This window comes from Trichechus manatus, unplaced genomic scaffold (assembly GCF_000243295.1).
Source record: "Trichechus manatus latirostris isolate Lorelei unplaced genomic scaffold, TriManLat1.0 scaffold00001, whole genome shotgun sequence".
In the NCBI taxonomy this organism is placed as follows: domain Eukaryota; kingdom Metazoa; phylum Chordata; class Mammalia; order Sirenia; family Trichechidae; genus Trichechus; species Trichechus manatus.
The window spans coordinates 27535171-27553646 of NW_004443937.1; the positions used below are offsets into that span (position 1 = coordinate 27535171).

Consider the following 18476-nt stretch of genomic DNA (forward strand, 5'->3'; position numbering starts at 1 on the left):
CCACTTATCAAGCACCTGCTCGACTGAGGCTCACAGCAGCATCACACAGCAGGGATGACAGTTCCCATCCCACTGATGAGAAATCAGACACTTGGAGGGCCGGCTCCTGGCCAAGGTCACGTAGTGTTCCTGCCTCCAAAGTCTAGGTTCTCACTTCTTCCTCTTTACATAGCAACAGCAGCATCCCCCTAGTTATGAACACATCGCCCTAACAGACTGGCTGGCAGCACAAGAGAGAGGGGCCTTTGTCTCCCACCTCCAGAAAAGTGTCAAAGGAGTCCTGTGACCAGAGACCCTCAGGATTCAGCACATGGACAGTGGTCACAGCCCCAGGGCTAAGAGAATGGTCACAGCCTTGGCCCCCAACCAGGACCTAGCTCACGATCAGAGACACACCCTCCTCCCACAGGATTCACATCATGGTCCAAGCCAGGCCAGGAGTGCAGGGAGACCCTGGCACATCACAAAATCTCCAAATTTCCATTTCCACTGCCATATCGTGCCCTGAGTTGAACTAGATGTTCTCTGAGGTCCTTGCCAACTTGCAATTCCATTACAATGTTGCAGTTACTCCTAAAACAAATATTTATTTTCCTGGTAATAAAAACTCTGCAGACTCATTTAAGAATAGACAGAAAATCAAGGAAGGGGATTAAATACCTAAGAGTCCAGGAGAGGTGAGCCTCTTAACAATGCCACGAGTCTCCTCCAAGCTTCACCCCCTAGTTTTACTATGCACAGACGACCCCACGTGGATACTTACACACCCATGGACACAAAGACAGGCCCACATGGCACAGTGTTCTTGCTGTCCCTATCCTGAGCACATTGGCACATCCCTGAAATCCCTCCCAAAACTCAGTTTTAGGCCCAGGGGTGAGTGCAGAAGGCCAAGGGGTGCCCTTCCTCCCACTGGAGGACTAGCTCACCCTCAGGCCTTTGAAAAGTCTTCGCTCAGAGAGGCCAAGAGACTGACCTACGGCCACACAGCTCAGACCCGGCCAACTGTCTCTAGCCCAAAGAGAGGGAAGGACTGGGCCGTGACCACGGTAGGTTCGAGTCCTCGCTTGGCCGGTGGTAGGGTGTGGGTGGATTGGCGCCCTCCCCAGGGTGATGACGGCCAGACAAGCCCCCGCCGAGCCGAGACGCCACCACACATCTATCCCAGCTCCCCTGCTTTGCGATGCCTGTCCCTGGTCCTCCACCATTACCGCCGCCTCACCTGTCCCCGGCCCTCTCTCCACGCAAGACCACCGCCCAGGCGGTCCTACCCACCAACCCCGTTCACCTCCTTCTCCCCTCCCGACGGACCCCGCCTCACCACCGCGCTGGCAGGCGTGCAGGACTGGCCGCCCATTGCTGTACGGCATCCAGATCTTCTTCAAGGGGTTCTGGGTCAGCTCCCGTGGGGACGCCATCCCGGCGCCGGGCTGAGCCGGACTGCTCGGTTGTCGACCCAGCTCCCAGGCCATCGAGGCCCCGCCCCTCGGGCCCCGCCCCTTCCCAAGCCGCGAAGACGCAGTTCCAACTCCCTGCAGGCCCCGCCCCAGAACGACTAGACTCCACCCTAACTGAAGAGGTCTGGCTATAGACCACGCAGGCCCAATTCGCCTATGGGCCCGTTAGGGACCAAGCAGGTTCCGCCCCTCAGGTCAGGATCGAGAACGCGCATGTCCAACTCCTCACGCCCTCAAGACCCGGCTTGTGCAAGCCTCGCCCTGGGTGAACGAACCCAGCATAACCAACCCGACCGCGCTGATTTGCATACGCCTCACCCACGGGTACCGCCCCAGGAACTGCAGCTCCGCCCCCTAGGCCCGCCGCTCCCAGCTACGGGTGGCCCCAGGGACCCGCAGGAAGGAGGGGTTTGCGTGCAGTGGGGCGGCGCCAGCGTGACCCGCGGAGCCGAGTTGGTCAGGACCTATTCTGATAGTCAACGTCGCTGCGCCTTGCCGGCCTTGCACCGGGACCCCCGCCCCCGTCTGCTCCGCGCCCCGCGCCCCTCCCCCGCCTACAGAAGCGGCCTGCTCAGCCATGCTGGAAAAGCTCCTTTATCTCATGAGCAGGAATACAGGACGGATCTCAAAACTGATCGTGGTTTCCGTCTTTGCCTTGTCTTCTGAGGACCGCCTGCTAAACCCCGGCCCACCTGGAACTGGTGCGGGAGACCTGGTAACCACACTCTGTATACCCGCCAAGTCCTGGCGGTATCGTCTCCTTCCAGGATTTCATTTTTACCAATTACATTGTTAATCGTGAGCTTTCACATTTTTTTTTAATGAGTTTCAGTCTTTTTATCAGGAAAATGGGATGCACAAGTCATTAATCTTACAAGATCTGGTATAAATTAAATGGGTCAATCTCGGAAAATCCTTTCTTAAAGCATGCTAGTGTTACCAGTTGCTGTGGAATCAACCCCAGCTCGTGGCGACACGATGTCAAAGTAGAACTGTGCTCCATAGGGTTTTCAATGGCTGTTTTTTTTCAGAAGTGGATTGCCAGGCCTTTCTTCAGAGGTGCCTCTGGGTGGACTTGAACCTCCAGCCTTTTAGCAGTTGAGCCCATTAACTGTTTGCACCACCCAGGGAATCCATGTCAGTGTTATTATTTATTATACAATTTATATACCTCTTGTCTCTGAAAATGCAGTAGGAGCAGGGGGCAAGGGAGGGAACCAGAAGCTCAGGAATCCCTGGCTCACTCGTTAGGTCCCCATCCAACCCCTGCAGACTCCTACCTCTTCTCTGTGTCCCTCCCCAGCCCACTTTCTGCCGTGGCCCCCGACCCTGCTCTAACCTGAGTCACACTGCCCTCTAGCGATGTTCTTCACCACATCCCTGGCAGGGTCGCTTCATCCTCCAGCTCTCTGCACAGTTCCTGGCATGCCCAGCCAGGAGCCAGGGGCAGTAGAACAGGGCTGACCCCATGTGCTGGAGGTGCAGTGCCTCCTCCCTTTGCCCTCCTATCCCACCCTGCCTTGGGTCAGTCCTCCAGGCCACGATCTAGCCCTCGAGAGCCTGGCACAGACCCTTAAGATGACTCTGACATAGATGTTTCACCTACTTCACAAGAAACAAAGGTTCAGCAGGTCCATGTGCTGGAAGCCCACCTGGACTGGACCCTGCCTAAAACCAATTCTAACTGGGGAGTGCCCTGCACCAGGCAGGGTCAACCACTTCCTCCTTCCTTGTCCTTCTGTAGGCCCCACCCCCCACCTCATGCCCAGCAGCTCTGAGCACACCCACGGGCAGCCCCTGCTGAGCAGGGTGCCCCTTGTGACCACCCGTCTGCTCCCTACTTCCCCAAAGCTGCTCATTCTGTTCCTGATACAGTCATGCCCTCCTGGCTCCTGGCCACTGCCAAGGCTATCCTGGGGCCAACCTGGCCTCGGAGACCTCATTGCCACGCGCCCACACCCTGTCCAATGCCCAGCACAGCAATCATAGCAAAGGCTCCCTCCTCTAACATCCAAAGACCCCAGCACCTGTCCAGGCTGCCCATCTCTCCTTTCCCAGCCCTCCTGGAATGTTAGTCAAGGGCTGAGGGTAGGTGGCATCCAGGATGGGGCAGGGGACCATGGTCATCTCTGGGCAGCCATCCCCCCACCCAGGCAGTCTGAGTCTGGCTTACAAAGTAAAGCATCTGCTCTGCAACTCCCACCCTTCCCCAGAAAGTCGGACCCTGGGCTGACCCTGACACACCCTCTCAAGTCTGTGTATCTACTTAAGAGGCAACAAGTCAAGGGCCAGAGAAGCCTAGGGCACCTCCCCAAGGCCCGAGTCTGCATCTTCTGTGAAGATGTTCTCCATGGCCCCTCCCATGGCCCCATTTTTGGGGCAGGAAACTGAGGATCAGGAAGGAGAGAAAAGCCCAGAGTCACAGAGTCAGCCCACAGTGTGCGATGGACTCAGCTTAACTTCCAGTCCTTCAGAATCTCCCCTCCCACACCTTGCACTATCGCTGCATTTCCCATCTCTACACCTGGGCTCCTGCTCCTTCTCGCCATCGAAATGCTTTCTTTGCATCAGTAGACACCCAAAAGAATAACTGGCTGTCCTGGCTTTTCCGTCCTCGGGAGTATCCCAAAGTGAGCCAGCTATCCTGCCCGAGGGGTAGGTGAGTGTGCCCAGATGTCAGTGTGCACTTATGTGTAAACATGTCCTGCTCAGCCTCTCCCCACCAGGAACCTGCCCAGCCTGTCCCTGAGAGTCTCCCGTGGTGCCCTCTGCACTGACTTGTGCCACCTCCAGTGTCCCAGCCTACGAGCTGTGGGGTGGCCAGAGTGCTCAATCCTCAGTTGTCGTTGCTCAGACTCCCTTTGGCCCCTGTATCTAACAGGCAGTCCTGGCAGAAGCCCCAAAGCACCCTTTGCAGCATACAGACCCAGCCCTCAGTGCATGCCACACAGACTCCCACACTGGTGCACACGAGCGTGCAGGTGCACACAGACACGTGTACGCAGAGAGATGCACACACAGAAGGCCATACACAAACAAGCCCTGCACCCAGGCACGTGTACAGAGGCGGTGGCTGCTCTCCGCTGCCTCCCTCTGCTCTGAGTCCCGGTCTCCTCTCTCCTCTGCCGTCACTGGGAGGTTCCAAGAGTTCCAGCCTCCTCTGGCCGTTTCCACCCAAAGATCACACCAGGCACCTACCTGGACCCAGAGGTCACAAGGGGGTGTGAGGTTCCAACTTGGGGTTATAGAGCCATGTGACCAAGCAGGCTTGTGAACCCTAGACTGCACCTCCTGATTCAGGCCTGGCACAGGGCACACAGTAGGTGCTCAAAACGGCTCGGGATCAGCAAGGGCTCACAGTAGATGTTCAGAGTGAATTAGGACCGGTGTGATCACAGAATAAGCGCTCAGAGAGACTCATGACCAGGACAGAGCACACAGTAGGTGCTCAGAGCAGCTCAAGACTGGCCCAGGACACACAGTAAGCACCCGAGAAATGCTGGTTTAAGGGCCAAAGCCACATCATATCAAAAACTTCCCAAACGAGCCTCTGAACCTCCCTAAACTGGTGTGACCCCTGGGAGGGTCCTGGACCGACGTGACCCCTCGGAAGCCAGCAATGGGCAAAGTCGGAGGGCCTGAGGCAGCTTCAGCTGGCTGGCCCTTCCCCTGAGCTGGAGGAAGACGCTATTTATAGCTCCCCGGGCCCAGCCCCCTTTCCCCCGAAAGGCAAGTGTTCCCCCTGCTCCCTGCCACTGACAGACTGACGTCCCCTCAGAGCACCCCCAAAACGGGAGAGATCCCCAGTGTCCTAGCGCCCCCTCCACCACCACCCATACTTCACCCAGGTCTCTTCCCAATCCCCCCACCCTCCCCACGCCTCCCCGCGCCTACCCCGCCCGCGGTTCCCTGGCTCCGGGTCCGTCATGGAGCTGCCTTGTTCCGTGCCTCTGTCCACCCTGCGAGCGAACTGGCCAGAGCTACCCCCCTGACTTCGGAGTCTGGGCAACCCCGCCCGCCGGCTGCTAGGAAGACAGTCGCAGGCTGCCCTGTGGCCCCGCCTCTCCCAGCCCCGCCCTAGGCCCGCTCTCCAGGGCAGCTCCGCAGCCTCTACCCATGCGGCGGCCAATGTCAGGGCCCCCATCACGGGCAGTCCCGCTCCCCCCAGCACGGCCTCTCTCTCCAGCCAGAGCTGTCCACACTGCCCGTGTCTGCCCTCATCCGCAGCTGGGGTTGTGTTGTGTACACTGCCCAGAGCTTCTGCCTCCTCCCCAGGCAAGCCTGTCCACACTGGACAGAAAGTCAGTCCCACCTCCCATCTCTAGCCAGGGTGGTCTGCGCTAGCATCAGGGCCATCAGCACCAGCAGAGCCCACCTTGTCATTGCGTGGTCAGGCTGTGAAGAGAAAACAGGCTGAGGCCAAGGCTCCTCCAGTCAGCTATGAGCCGTAGACAGAGACAGGTAATGGGAACAGAGAGGCAGAGGGGGAGAGGGGGACGGCGAGAATAAGAGGGAGAGGCCAAGAGCGAGATTAGAGAGGCCAGGCTGGGGACAAAGAGAGACAGAGACAGTGTGAGACAGAGAAAATCCAAACAGAGAAAGGGGCCGGAGAGACAGAGTGAGAAGAAGAATAAGAGACGGAGAGATAGAAGCACAGAGACAGAGGGTGACAGAGATAAAAATAGAGAGACAGAGAGAGAGAGAAAAGGGAATGAGAGGAAAGAGACGGGGACAGGGGAAAGTCAGGGAGACTGGAGGAGAAAGAGAAAGAGACAGGAGCCATTCCAGAGACATGCAGAATGATGGAAATAAAGAGATTCAAAGAAACAGAGAGAAGCACAGAGGGACAAGAGACCGTGGTTCTGAACAAGAGAGCTTGCAGGAGATCCAGTTCAGAGAAGGGCAGGACCAGGAGCCCTTGAGGAAGAGAGACAGTCAGAGATCCCAGACCGTCATCCCCAGGCTCAGAGACCTCCACTAACCCAACCCCCAGGTTCGCTCAATCCCCAAGACCCTGCTCATCCCAATCAGACACCAGTCCTACCTCGACCTCCTCGGGGGTAAGTTGGGGCCTCTGGGTCTGCCTGGGACTGGGGCCAAGCAATGCTGTTCTGTGGTCTGACCCTCTGCCCCACCTCAGGGCCCATTTATCTCCCTCTGCCCCCTGGGTTGGGGACTGGGCCATGTTTCCTGGCCTGAGGCAGCCCCCCACCTGTGACTCATCCCCTCTGGGGGGCAGCCAGGACACATCCTCAGCCCCCACCCAATCTATTACTTTCTGGAGACAAGTTGAGGACTAAGGGTTACAGGGATCAAGGTTGGGCAGGGGGGCTCGGCACCCACACAGGACAGTTCTGACCCCCCCTCCGGGGGAAGCCCTGTCCAAACATCTCCCCAAAGAATCACAACAGGGGTCTTTGAAAACAGCAGCTTTAATGCCCCCCAGAATCAGCACCATGTCATCACAGGCTTGGGTCAAAGGGCAGGTCAGACGCCAGTCACATCCTCTCACTGCCCACAGCCACCCCCACAGTGAGTCAGCTGCCAGGGAGGCAGGAGCCACAATGGGGGTTTGTCCACAGGGGGCAAGGCCAGACCCACGGGACCAAGTCACTGAAATAACGGACACGCTCATGCACGCTCACGTGCGTACAGGCCTCTAGCACCAAGGGGAGGGACCGCAGGGTCTTGCCGGGACCCAGACTCCTCCAGGGGACGCCGAACTTCAGCTCATTATCTGGGCCTCAGCTCTGGGCAGCACCTGGGTGGGGTGGATGGGAACGGCCTTTAGTCATCTGACCTTCTCACCCAACATATAGGTCCCAGAAACACATGGGCAAGGCATCAATGTGGCACAGAGCTGAGGCGACAACAGGGAGTGGGGCTCTGGTCTCAGAGGGGCTCCACATTCAGGTCTTTAAAGGAGAGAGCACGGAGGGGGACCACACTGGGGACTCCACAGCTGGGCTTCTGTGTTCAGTTCTCTGATCTGGTGGTCTGTTCCAGGTCCCCCAGTCGGAGAGGATCCAGGATCTCACCCAGGACTCTGGTCTGGGGGCTCCTCACCCGGGAGCTGATCTGGGTAGGCCCGGTGCCCAGTCCCCAACTGCAGCAGGGGTAGGGCCATACCTGTGCCCTGGCTCTGGACCACCCGGGGCGGGCAGCGGCGCTCACAAGCCTCATGGGTCTCGAAACGGTTGTCATTGCCTCCACAGCCGCCATAGACGAAGGGGCGACAGGCTCCTGTGCCACCTGCCACAGCCCGGTGATACCAGCGCAGGGTGTAGGCAGTACAGGAGCCCTCGTCCAGTGGCAGCAAGCAAGGATCTGGGGCCAGTGAGGGTCAGAGGTCAGCAGGGGCGGCAGGAAGTAGAATGGGGTCAGAGAGGGATGGAGGGTCAGTGAGAGGTCAGCAGAGAGGAGATGGAAGCAGAGATGGCTATCTGCCCCTACTCAGACCTCCCTGGGCTCAGTGCCCCCATCCTCACCCTCACCTTTCCAGGGAGCCTCAAGGTTCTTGTATTCATCCACAGAATACTCAGAGTACTCCGAGAACTCGTCATCCTCGGGGGGCAGCTGGCCTGGGTGCAGGGTGGGTGTGCTGTGAGTGGGGCTGCTGCTGGGCCAGGTTCGTGCCACCCAACCCTGGTGCTCAGGGCAGGGCGGGCACACCCATCTCCCCACATGTGTGCACAAGAGTGTTCATGCATGTGCCCTGCATGTGGACCTGTGTACAGGGCACGTGCCCTGCTTGCACACATGAGCACCCACGTGTGTGTGTGTCTGTACCCCACCTGCACATGCACCATGGGCCCAGCCATCCTCACCTTCCTCCTCTGCATGAGACACTCGGAGCACGGGCACACGGTGGAGCTGTGGGCCGGCAGTGTCTGCAGCATAACTAGGCAGGGGCCCTGGAGCAAAGAGCGAGGGCCGCAGGGCCCTGGAGTCAGTATGGCAACCCCCCAGCCAAGCCCCTGCTGAGAGCACCCAGGTGATGGGCAGGACAGGGCCTAAGGTGAGGAAAACCTGGAAGAAGGGACTCCAGAAAACTACTCACATGATCCAGACGTGATGAACTGGCCCTGGCAAGCTGGAGGGGGCAGAGAGAGACAATGACAGAGACCAAGAGACAGAGAGAGAAAGACGGAGAAAAGCAGAGAGATATAGAGAAAGCGAGAATGACAGAAGGAAGTAGAGAGGAACAGAGAGACAGCAGGAGAGAGATAGGAGAAAGGAGAAGAGAAAGGGTCGGAAGCAGAGACAGAGGGAGAAAGAGAAGAAGAAAGACACAGGAAGAATAAACAGAGAGACAAAGAACAGAGACGTTGGGAAGAGACCAACAAATGGCAAGAGACACAGAAAGAGAGAGTCAGAAACAAGATGGCGGGTGGGGGGGACAAGAGCCAGGATCAGAGAGAGTGAAAGCAGTCACAGGTAGAGAGAGATGGGAAGAGAGGAGCTTCACTTTCTGATGCCTCTCAGGGCCATCACCGCCCCGCCTGGCTCCATGTCAGGCCCAGAGGGACCAGCTCTGCTCCCACCCCCATGCTTCTCCCTACCACACCATACCCACACTGGGCATCCAGGAAAAAGGAGGCCCAGCAGCCCATGTGCCCACCTCTCGGACTGTCTGCCTGCTGGGTGTGGCCATCTATCAGGGCATGTGACTTCCTGTGTATCCGTCTGTCTGTGGGCTCTGCCTGTGTGTTCACTGTCCCCACTCCAGCAGCATGGACGCCACCTGTGAGTCTGTCAGGCCCATGTCCCCTTGGGTGTCTACCCATTACTGCAGGCACCAGGAAGTGTCCTATGTGTCCATCCACATCTGCCCGTGTGTCTTCGTTTGAGGAAAGGTCTGTCAGCATGTCTGTCCGTACGTGTGTCCACCTGCATGTCTGTCCATTAGTGTGTGTCTGGCTGGCGGTGTTCTGTCAGTACGTCTGCCCTTTAGCAAGTGTGTCCTGAATAGCCATCCGTGTCCGCCCATCTCCTTGGCTGCTTGCTGCCTGTGCCTGGGCACCCTGTCTGCCCTGTCTAGGCATGCTAGGATGGGTGGGAATGGGTCCCAGGAGACTCGGGGCTTAGCTCCACTCACCACAATGCTGACTCATCTCCTGACGCACAAAGCCCCGAATGTCATCCTCCTGGGAGACAAGACCACATGCAACATGAAGAACCCAAGGCTCACAGGAAGACATGGGGCACGTTATGCAGGGATCGCAGAGGGAGAGCAGCAAGTCAGGGGCCCAGAGCCCAGGGGTCAGGGTGTTGGGTGCAGGAGGCCGCGCTCTACCCGCCCCGCCCACACTCACCGTCAGTGCAGCTTCTCCTTTCTCACCACGGGGACCAGCGGGCCCCGGCCGCCCCTACATGTGACAGGGACCGGGCTGTGACCTCTGATCTCGGGACACCAGAGGTCACTCCAATTCCCAACCCCAAGCCCAAGAATCCCCACTCACCTGCTCCCCCCTCTCGCCAGGGGTCCCAGGGGCTCCAGGGGCCCCCACCACACTCTCTCCAGGGGGTCCCCGCTCACCCTGTCAGACACAAGAACCAAGTAAGCAGGGTCAGAGGCAGTGGGGGTCAGAAGTTAGGAAAGTTGGGGATCATGGGTTCAGAAGTTGGGTCAGGGAGATTGGGGGATGAGTTGCAGGGTGAGGGGTCAGCAAGGTTATAAGGGTCAGGGTGGTTCAGGGATCAGGGGTCAGAGGTGGGGCCTCTTACCTTCTGGCCCTGAAGTCCTTCGGGACCTTTGGGACCAACACTGCCAGGTGGTCCAGGTGGACCACTGGAGCCATCATTGCCCTTGGGGCCTGGGAAGCCTCCAATTCCTGGGGGCCCCTGGGGAGAGATAGGTCAAGGTAAATGATCAGAGCACCCAAAGATGGGCCCACTCCCAGGAAGCACGCTCCCCTCAATTCACCATGACCTTGGCTATAACTCACCCGCTCCCCTTTCTCGCCCTGGTCACCCTTGGGTCCTGGCTGCCCATCAAAGCCTCGGTCGCCCTAGAGACAGAAGCAGTGTGAGAGACCCTTTGCCCAGACCTCCCTCAGCTCAACCCTCAGGGTGTTCAATGTCCCCAACTTCCTCAACCCAACCGCCTGTGACCCCACCAACATGGGACCCTCCATCTGCCATGATCCCCAACACCCCACTGTAACACCTACTGCCCTGACTACCTGTTTCCCTTAAACCGACACTCTAGCCTCCCCCATACGGATCCACATGCTCCCACTGCCCCACATTCTATCCTTTAACCCTAAGTCTCCATGACTCCTGTCCCGATGACCCCAACCCACCCTGAAACCTCAAGACCAGCCCCACTCTACCCCCCAACTGTCCCCCAACCCCCACAAGCTTCCTTGGCCCCAAACCCCCATGACCCCACCATGACCTCCTATGCCCCACCATGACTTCCCATGATATCCACTGTCCAGAGACCCAGTACCTTGGGACCGATCAGGCCCTCCCTTCCGGGGGTCCCCAACTGGCCGGGCACACCTGGCTCCCCCTGGAGAAGAGGCGACATGAGCTGGGCCCCGGCCCACACACCCCTTCCCTATTCTGGGTGAGCCCCACACTCACCATCTCTCCTTTGCGTCCTGCTAGCCCAGGGCGGCCCGGGGAACCAGTTTCTCCCTGCAGGTGCCAGGTGGAAGGGTCAGACTTAGGCCCCAGGCCCCGTGGCTCCCCACATCCCCCATCACCTCTGTACCTTGTCTCCCTTCTCTCCATCCAGGCCACAGGCGCCCTTCACTCCCCGTTCGCCCTGAGGGGGGAAAGCAGGTGAAAAATCAACTTCCAGATATCTCATCCTATGACTCCTTGACCCTTAACCCAAATCTCCAAAGTGGCCCCAGACACTCCAACCTCTGACCCAACACCCTACATTCAACCCTGGATACCCCAACATCTGAACCCAGATCCCTGACCTCTGACTCCAGATACTTCACCGTCCAACATCAGGCCCTCCAACAGGAAAAAAACAAATAAATCAATTTCTCTTCTTACCTTGAGGCCCCGGGGACCCATGAAGCCAACATCTCCTTTGTCTCCTCGGACACCAGGGGCTCCATCCTTCCCTGGAGGTCCCTGAGGGGAGAGGATTCAATGAGGGGCCAGGGAAGGTCAGTGAGGGACCAAAGAGAATCACCTTGGATTTAGTGAGGGGCAGGAGTTACATCAGAGGCCAGGGCCACGGGAAGAACAGTGTTTTCCATGGGGACGAGAGGCATCATGGGCAGGAGGTCACCACGTGGGTAGAACCTCAGATGGCTACTGTGGAGGTGGGGTCCCTGGGTAACATGAGGACACTGTGAGAGCAGTGGGCCACTGTAAGGTTAGAAGCCAGCACACGGGCAGCAACCACCATGGGAATGGGGCCCGGTAGCGACAGAGGGTTCCCTGCCAGAGCAGGGTCATCTTACCAGGTCACCAGGGATCCCTGCAACACCAGGCTCGCCCTGTGGGAAACACAGTCAGAGGGGGCTGGGGGCAGCCCTTCAATGCGAGAGCTCCTGTGTGCTGGCATACCTGCTGCACATACAGCCACCAGGAGACTCTGCAGTCAGGGCCCAGGCCACATATACAGATCACGTGGGAACACACACGTGGTCAACAGCGAGGGAGGTTGGAAACCCTCAACGCTCAGAGGACACACATGGGACAAGTGTGTGTGGCACGTGGCTCTGGGCCTGTGCCTGGGGGAAGGGCTTGCCTTGGGTCCCGTGAGTCCACGCACTCCCAGCGACCCCGCTGAGCCTTTGTCGCCAGGCTCCCCCTTGACACCCTGTGGAGCGAACAGGAGAAGGACACAGTCAGGACTAGAGCACACTGGAGGCCGGGAGTAAGGCTGGAACCCACCAACGGGGGCAGGGCACTCCAGTGTCATTCCCACGACCGTCCCACTCCCCATCCCTTCCTGCCCATGGAGTGGCTCATTTATCGCCCCAGGACCCTCAGCTCCTGCCCTTCCCCATACCACCGGCCCCCTAACTCCACGTGGAACACCCCTAACACCCAAGGAGGCCCCTTCTGTTCCCACAGGGCCCTTCACAGAGCCCCATAGCCCACAGAGCTCCCCTCCTTACCTCTTATCCAAGCCCTTGAGCCCCCTTTAGAGCCTCCATCCTCAGAGCACCCCACAGAGTTTCTACAGTCCACAGAAGCCCCTCTCCTGCCCTTAAAGACCCCCCAGAAAGCCCCCACAACCCACAGGATGCCCCCTCCTGACCCAATATAGAGCATTCCACCTCTTCCCCTCTTCCTCATACCTTCTCTCCAGGGATCCCAGTGTCTCCCCGAGGTCCTTTGTCACCATCTATGCCCCGAGGCCCTCGTTCACCCTGGGTTGGGGTCAGAAGTCAGGGTCAGGAGCTGGGGCTCCCTCACTCTTCGAGGGTTTGTGCTCTCAGATCCCTGGGCCCAGCTCCACAGGAACCCTCCCAAACCCTAGGGAGACCCAGTTTCCACATGGACCAGGCCAACTCACCGTGTCCCCCTTGGCACCTCGTGGCCCCGGAGGCCCCAAAATCACGGCTGAGTCACCCTGGTGAGCAAGGGGCAGTCAGAGGAAGCAGGGACACCCGTAGTCTCCCCGCCACGCCCTCCCCCATGCCCACACTCACCTTGTCACCCTTTAGCCCTGCAGTTCCAGTGTCACCCTATTGGGTGGAAGAATGTGAGTCCTACCCAAACTGGGAAGCCCCCAGCCCTGAAATACAAGATCCATCTCCACACCCATTCATCCCCTGGGACCTTCTCTCCACACTCTCACCTTCTCCCCATGCTCCCCGCGGCTGCCTGGGGGCCCCTGTGTGAGTGAAGAAGACTGTGAGCTGAGGGAATGTGGCAGGACTAGCGGAGAGACAACTCAGGAGGCAGGGGAGGCTTAGTGGGGGCTGGGGGAATGAGGGAGACAAAGACAACTAGAGGGTAGACAAGGAGGACCGGGGTCGGGGGACTGGGGAAGAACTACAGAGAGTGACCCAGGGAGTAAGGTCAGGGGGGACTAGCAGGATGTGGGGGACAGGTGCTGAGGGTGCCCTGAGAGCACAGAGGGCATGAGCAGGGGACTGGAGTCACACTGCATGGTGCTCTCCCCAAGAGGACCCACCATGAGTCCTCGGGGTCCCTCCTGGCCGGGCCGGCCGTCTTCACCCTGGATGGTGACATCAGGTTCATTGACTCAGAGGTTGGGAATCAGAGGCAAGAATAGTGAAGGGAGCCCCAGCGTGCTCCCTAGCAGTGGGCTCTGCCAGAGCAAGACGTACATACCCGGACACCTGGCTCCCCACGCTCGCCTCGGGCTCCGGGCAGACCTGCTCCAGGGTCTCCCTGGAGATCATCAGCAGGACACCAGGATGAGTGAGGGGGATGAAGGGAAATTGGGGTTCAGTGCAAACGTCATTATGGTCAGTGAGGTCATGGAAAGTCAGTGAGGGTCAGGGAAAATTAGTGGGGGATGGAGGGTTTTGGGGGGTCAAAGGAGGTTACACAGGTCGGGGAGTAGCAGGGGCCAGCAGAAGTCAGAGGGAGGCAGCAGAGGCATAAGGAAGAGCCGGCAGCATTGCCCCACCTACCTTGTCTCCTTTGAGTCCAGGGGCCCCAGACACTCCCTGTGGGTCAGAGTAAGTGAGGGGAGGGTCCTGCTGCCCCTCAGAGCCCACACACACATGCCGAGCTGTGTACTGTGGCAGCGTCCCTGGCATAAGCCCTCACAGAGAAGACTCCAACACGCGGGGAATCAGACACGTGGGACCTTGGGGTACTTCTACTCACCACTAACCCTGGGGGTCCAGGTGGCCCCAAAGGGCCTGGGGCTCCTTCTCTCCCTGGGAGGCCTGCCAGACCCTACCGGAAAAATGGGGCAAGAGATGCAGAAAGTAACCTGGGACCCCTCCTTCTCCTGCATCCCCCAAGACTGACAGTCCCCAAGACAGGTCCTGGGTCCCTTCCTCCTCCTCACCCGCCCCTGGATTCAGAGGTCCTGAAGCCAGTCCCAAGTCCCCCCATGCTGCTCGCAGCCCCTCACCCGCTCTCCGCTGGGGCCGGGCTGACCCATCTCTCCTCGAGGGCCTGTCTGACCAGGGAATCCGACGACACCAGGAGCGCCGGGGGGCCCGGGGAGGCCCAAGTCTCCCTGAAACACAGACAGCAAAGGGAGGAGTGGTCCCTGCAGACTGCCCCCCAGGACTGACCCAGAACCCCCTCTTCCTCCATCTCCAGGGGCCTCTCTGCCCCCTGCCCGCACCACTGGTGATGGACATTGACTCACCTTCATACCTGGAGGACCAGCTGGCCCAGGGGGGCCCTGGATCCCGACTCCTGGGTCACCCTGCGAGTGCAAGCAGGATGAGATCAGGCTCAGGGAGTCTGAAGGCCATGACCCCCAGCAGGGACTCTTTAGAGTACATGTACCTTTTGGCCCTTCAGTCCTGGACCCCCTTTCTGACCCTAAAAAGAAAGTAAACAGCAGTTCAGAGGGCAGGAACATGACCACAGACCCGAGACGTGGCCCAAATATTCCCACGGGAGCTTGGATGTGATCACAGACACATGGGAGCACAGACACGTGACCAAGGATTGGCTCACAGAGGCTTGGACGTGACCACAGGGCCGTGGGAGTCCAGGCAAGACTACAGACCCGTGGCCCTCACACATGAGCACAGACATACGGGACCACCGATGTGAACACGGATACGTGGGCGTTCAGACAGGAGTACACTAATGCAGACAGGCCCAGATGTGTCCCCTCACAGGGAGCTTAGATGTGACCATGAACTCAGATACATGGGAACAGATGGGGGAGGGGAGGATTATAAACACATAGCCTAGGATCAGCCTCAAAGAACTCAGATGTGTCCTGAGACTCAGGAGATCAGACAGGAGCACACACACGTGCTCAGACCTGATGAGGAACGTGGACAAAAGACAGACACATGGAAGCAAAGATAGGGTTCCCAACCTCTGGCAGAGTGGAAACCAAGGACGCATGACTCCTGTATGCCCTAAGGAGCAGGGTCCCGAATACTGGAAGATGCTGCCAGCTTTAGGGGTTCAGACATGTATGTGCACAGCCCCCATAATGGCCCCTCATGTCCACCATCCCACTCCTCCACCTGGGCTCAGACTGGCCCAGATCCCACACTCACATCTTCCCCAGGGTCTCCAGGCTCCCCTGCATGGCCGGCATCACCCTGCACAGAAGGGATGGTGAGGGGGTCTGGCCGCCCAGTCTCATCCCTCTCTGCCCAGCACACAGGCCCTGAGCCAGGCCCACCTCACCTTCTCTCCCCGCAGCCCTGGCAGTCCTCGGTCACCTTTGGCTCCCTGTAGAGATGGGGGTCAGGAGGCAAGGAAAGCATCAGGGCTACAGGTAGATGAGACTCAAGGAGGGAAGCATGAGGCCAGGGGTCAGATGTGGGGCAGATTATGGAGATTAAGGGGTCATGAGGGGTGGGTAAACTACGGGTCAAAGGTCATCTGCTGTCAGAGGTTCCACACTCACCGGCTCGCCCACCAGGTCTCCAGCAAGGCCTCCAGGGGCTCCCTGATAAGGGAGAGGGGTCAGGGGGCTCCCTGGCTCCCACCACTTGGCCCCCTCCCCGTCTAGGTCCCCCACTCACTCACCTTCTCTCCCTTTGCTCCAGGGGGCCCGACCACAGCCTGGGGGGGAAATGCCTAGTGAAGTTCCCAGCCCCCTCCCTTCTCCCACCCCTGCCCTGCAGTCTCCAGAGGGGAAGAGGAAACAAGGAGTGGGAAGAGGAGCTGGGGCTGAGGTGGGAGTCAGGGCCAAAGATCACCTGTCCAGGGGCCCCCATGGGTCCAGGCTCTCCTTTGGGTCCGACAGGGCCGGGCAGACCTGGTGGCCCCTATGGCAAAGCAGTGTGAAGAAGGCGTGCCTCTCTGGTACCCTGCCCCTGCTGCCGCACCCCCTCCTCCTCCAGGCACACAGCTGGGCACTGGGCCCCATGACGGGCCTGCAGCACACTCCCCCTTAAACACACCGGCACACCAGGGGCTCCTCTGTCTCCATCTCTTCCACTGGCACCATCGCGACCTGGGGCTCCGGGCTTCCCCGTCTCCCCCTGAGAGGGAGGAGCTCTGTCAGGAGCCTGTCCGCTGACCCTTAAACCCTGGAGCCCAGCCACTAGCACCCAGGACTCACCACTTGTCCAGGCAAACCTGGTGCCCCCTGCGGACCCTGAGGAGGAACAAGTCAGATGTGACAGGGGACATGGGGCAAGGGACAAAGGAGGACATGGGAGAACATGGGACCCAGGGGGCAGGGACATGGTGTCCCTGCAGGGACCACAGGGAACTCACTTACCACAAGGCCTGAAGGGCCCGGGGGACCAGGCAATCCCACAGCCCCAGTAGGTCCAGGCAAGCCCTGTGGGGAGAAAAACTTTAGGGCAGCCCCAACCCCACCCGACCCATCCTGCTGTGATCCTAACCCATGAGTTGGGCCACTCACCCGTCCTGGTGGTCCTGTCTCTCCAGGCTCCCCCTGCAAAGGCCCAGAGACTACATGATCCCATAGATGGACAAGAGGCTCCCCACCGCCAAGTCCACTCCCACCCCACGTGCACAGGGTTGGGGGGCAGCTTGGCGTTCAGCCTCACTCCAAGGCAGTGACACCCCAGGAGGATGGCAGATGTCTGAGTTGCAGACACGGCTCAATGGAGCCTCCTCCCATCCACATACCTGCACGCGCCCGCACTCACCTTCAGGCCGGAAGGTCCCTGGGGGCCAGAGGGGCCAGCAAGACCCTGGAGAAAAGTGTCAAGGACAGGAGGCAGGGGTCAGAGTTCTGGATCTGGGCTCAGGGATTGACGTAAACCAGGCCTGGCTCACGGGGACTAATGTCCGTCCCATCCCTCCCTGACCCCCACCAGGCAGTCCTCTCTCTGTCACTCACCGGGGCACCTGGCGGTCCGGGGTCTCCACGGCCACCCTGTTGGGGAGAGAAAGAGTTTGAAGAAGACTGAAGAGTCTGAGAAGAGTCAGTTCCACCCCACCAGGGAAACTGAGGCAACACTGTGCATTGTAGAGGCTGGGCACAGGATGGGAGCAAGAAGGGCGAGGGTTCTGGGGTACTCACCATGGGGCCAGGGGCTCCTCTCTCACCCTGCAGGCCCTAGATAGAGAAGGGGGCTGCTGAGCCTCAATCTGGGCCTCCCTTGAGCCTGTCTCCACCCTCAGGGAGCCCTGGCCTGGAGGGCTCACTTCCAGGTCCCCACCCCTCCCAGGCACAGCCCTTCACCATGCTGGCCACTGCTGAGATCACCAGGCACCCGTGGACATGGTAACACGGTGGTCTGCGCACACAGACGGCCCTCCTCTCTCAGACATCATACATCTGCACACACGCGGGCACAGCCCACCTCTCTCACACACACACAGAGACACACACACAGACACAGACACACGCACACACGCACGCGCGCGCAGCAGGGGGCGGGAGAGGCTTTGGTTCCTGAAGGCTGCCATTCCCCAGAGCCTGGGCCAGGCCACCCCTCCTACCACTCACCGGCTTCCCTTCAGGCCCAGCCACGCCCTGCTCTCCTGGTAGACCCTGGAGAGAATAGGTTTAAGGCCACGCTGCCCCTGCCCCCTAGCTCCAGCTTCTCCTCCACCCACCATCCCCCTCGACAATCCCAGGCAGCGCAGACCCTGCCCTGCACATAGGACAGCCGTGTTCCTGTACACGTGTGACCTGTGGGCAAGGACTCACCCGGATGCCAGCAAGACCCCTCTCTCCAGACTCTCCCCGGTCTCCCTTGATGCCTGGCACGCCCTGCAAATGGAGTGTCGTTCCTGAAGCCCCTGTTCCTTCCATGCACCCATGTACGTACCCACCCGTAGAGGAGGGGAAACACATGGTGGGTGGGAGGCCTCACCCTGTCTCCTTTGGGGCCTCGGTCGCCATCGCTGCCTGGCTCCCCCTGTGGGGATGAGGTATCAAGTCAGGCCCTGGTGCCATGACAAGGGGACCCACGGGTTGATCCC

At 59.4% G+C, this 18476-nt stretch overlaps 2 protein-coding genes across 5 annotated transcripts in view; both read right to left on the reverse strand.

The window, feature by feature from the left end:
* The window catches only part of PFKFB4 (6-phosphofructo-2-kinase/fructose-2,6-biphosphatase 4), a 31717-nt gene extending 26250 nt beyond the window's left edge, over positions 1 to 5467 (reverse strand). The window contains exon 1 of one of the 4 annotated variants that reach the window (XM_004368498.3): positions 5352 to 5467. In XM_004368498.3, coding sequence (XP_004368555.1) covers positions 5352 to 5385 — 34 coding nt within the window. In that variant the 5' untranslated portion in view covers positions 5386 to 5467. Of the gene's footprint in view, positions 1 to 1321; positions 1546 to 5351 lie in introns of those variants that run through there. The other 3 variants (XM_023726670.1, XM_004368496.2, XM_023726665.1) reach the window with 3 other exon arrangements.
* A 2024-nt stretch (positions 5468 to 7491) lies between these two features.
* The window catches only part of COL7A1 (collagen type VII alpha 1 chain), a 34607-nt gene continuing 23622 nt past the window's right edge, over positions 7492 to 18476 (reverse strand). The window contains exons 77-117 of the mRNA XM_004368722.1: positions 18368 to 18412; positions 18202 to 18264; positions 17998 to 18042; positions 17569 to 17604; positions 17386 to 17421; positions 17192 to 17236; positions 16942 to 16974; positions 16795 to 16857; positions 16633 to 16668; positions 16472 to 16552; positions 16268 to 16336; positions 16095 to 16130; positions 15973 to 16014; positions 15750 to 15794; positions 15617 to 15661; positions 14883 to 14918; positions 14740 to 14799; positions 14497 to 14604; positions 14244 to 14315; positions 14045 to 14080; positions 13740 to 13799; positions 13579 to 13623; positions 13240 to 13275; positions 13091 to 13126; positions 12955 to 13011; positions 12737 to 12808; positions 12181 to 12252; positions 11891 to 11926; positions 11475 to 11555; positions 11179 to 11232; positions 11049 to 11102; positions 10912 to 10974; positions 10406 to 10468; positions 10185 to 10301; positions 9920 to 9997; positions 9773 to 9826; positions 9556 to 9604; positions 8518 to 8550; positions 8285 to 8371; positions 7946 to 8038; positions 7492 to 7784 (exon numbers count right to left, since the gene is read on the reverse strand). Of these exons, the coding sequence (XP_004368779.1) occupies positions 7492 to 7784; positions 7946 to 8038; positions 8285 to 8371; positions 8518 to 8550; positions 9556 to 9604; positions 9773 to 9826; positions 9920 to 9997; positions 10185 to 10301; positions 10406 to 10468; positions 10912 to 10974; positions 11049 to 11102; positions 11179 to 11232; positions 11475 to 11555; positions 11891 to 11926; positions 12181 to 12252; positions 12737 to 12808; positions 12955 to 13011; positions 13091 to 13126; positions 13240 to 13275; positions 13579 to 13623; positions 13740 to 13799; positions 14045 to 14080; positions 14244 to 14315; positions 14497 to 14604; positions 14740 to 14799; positions 14883 to 14918; positions 15617 to 15661; positions 15750 to 15794; positions 15973 to 16014; positions 16095 to 16130; positions 16268 to 16336; positions 16472 to 16552; positions 16633 to 16668; positions 16795 to 16857; positions 16942 to 16974; positions 17192 to 17236; positions 17386 to 17421; positions 17569 to 17604; positions 17998 to 18042; positions 18202 to 18264; positions 18368 to 18412 (2565 nt within the window). The remainder of the gene's footprint in view (positions 7785 to 7945; positions 8039 to 8284; positions 8372 to 8517; positions 8551 to 9555; positions 9605 to 9772; positions 9827 to 9919; positions 9998 to 10184; positions 10302 to 10405; positions 10469 to 10911; positions 10975 to 11048; positions 11103 to 11178; positions 11233 to 11474; positions 11556 to 11890; positions 11927 to 12180; positions 12253 to 12736; positions 12809 to 12954; positions 13012 to 13090; positions 13127 to 13239; positions 13276 to 13578; positions 13624 to 13739; positions 13800 to 14044; positions 14081 to 14243; positions 14316 to 14496; positions 14605 to 14739; positions 14800 to 14882; positions 14919 to 15616; positions 15662 to 15749; positions 15795 to 15972; positions 16015 to 16094; positions 16131 to 16267; positions 16337 to 16471; positions 16553 to 16632; positions 16669 to 16794; positions 16858 to 16941; positions 16975 to 17191; positions 17237 to 17385; positions 17422 to 17568; positions 17605 to 17997; positions 18043 to 18201; positions 18265 to 18367; positions 18413 to 18476) is intronic.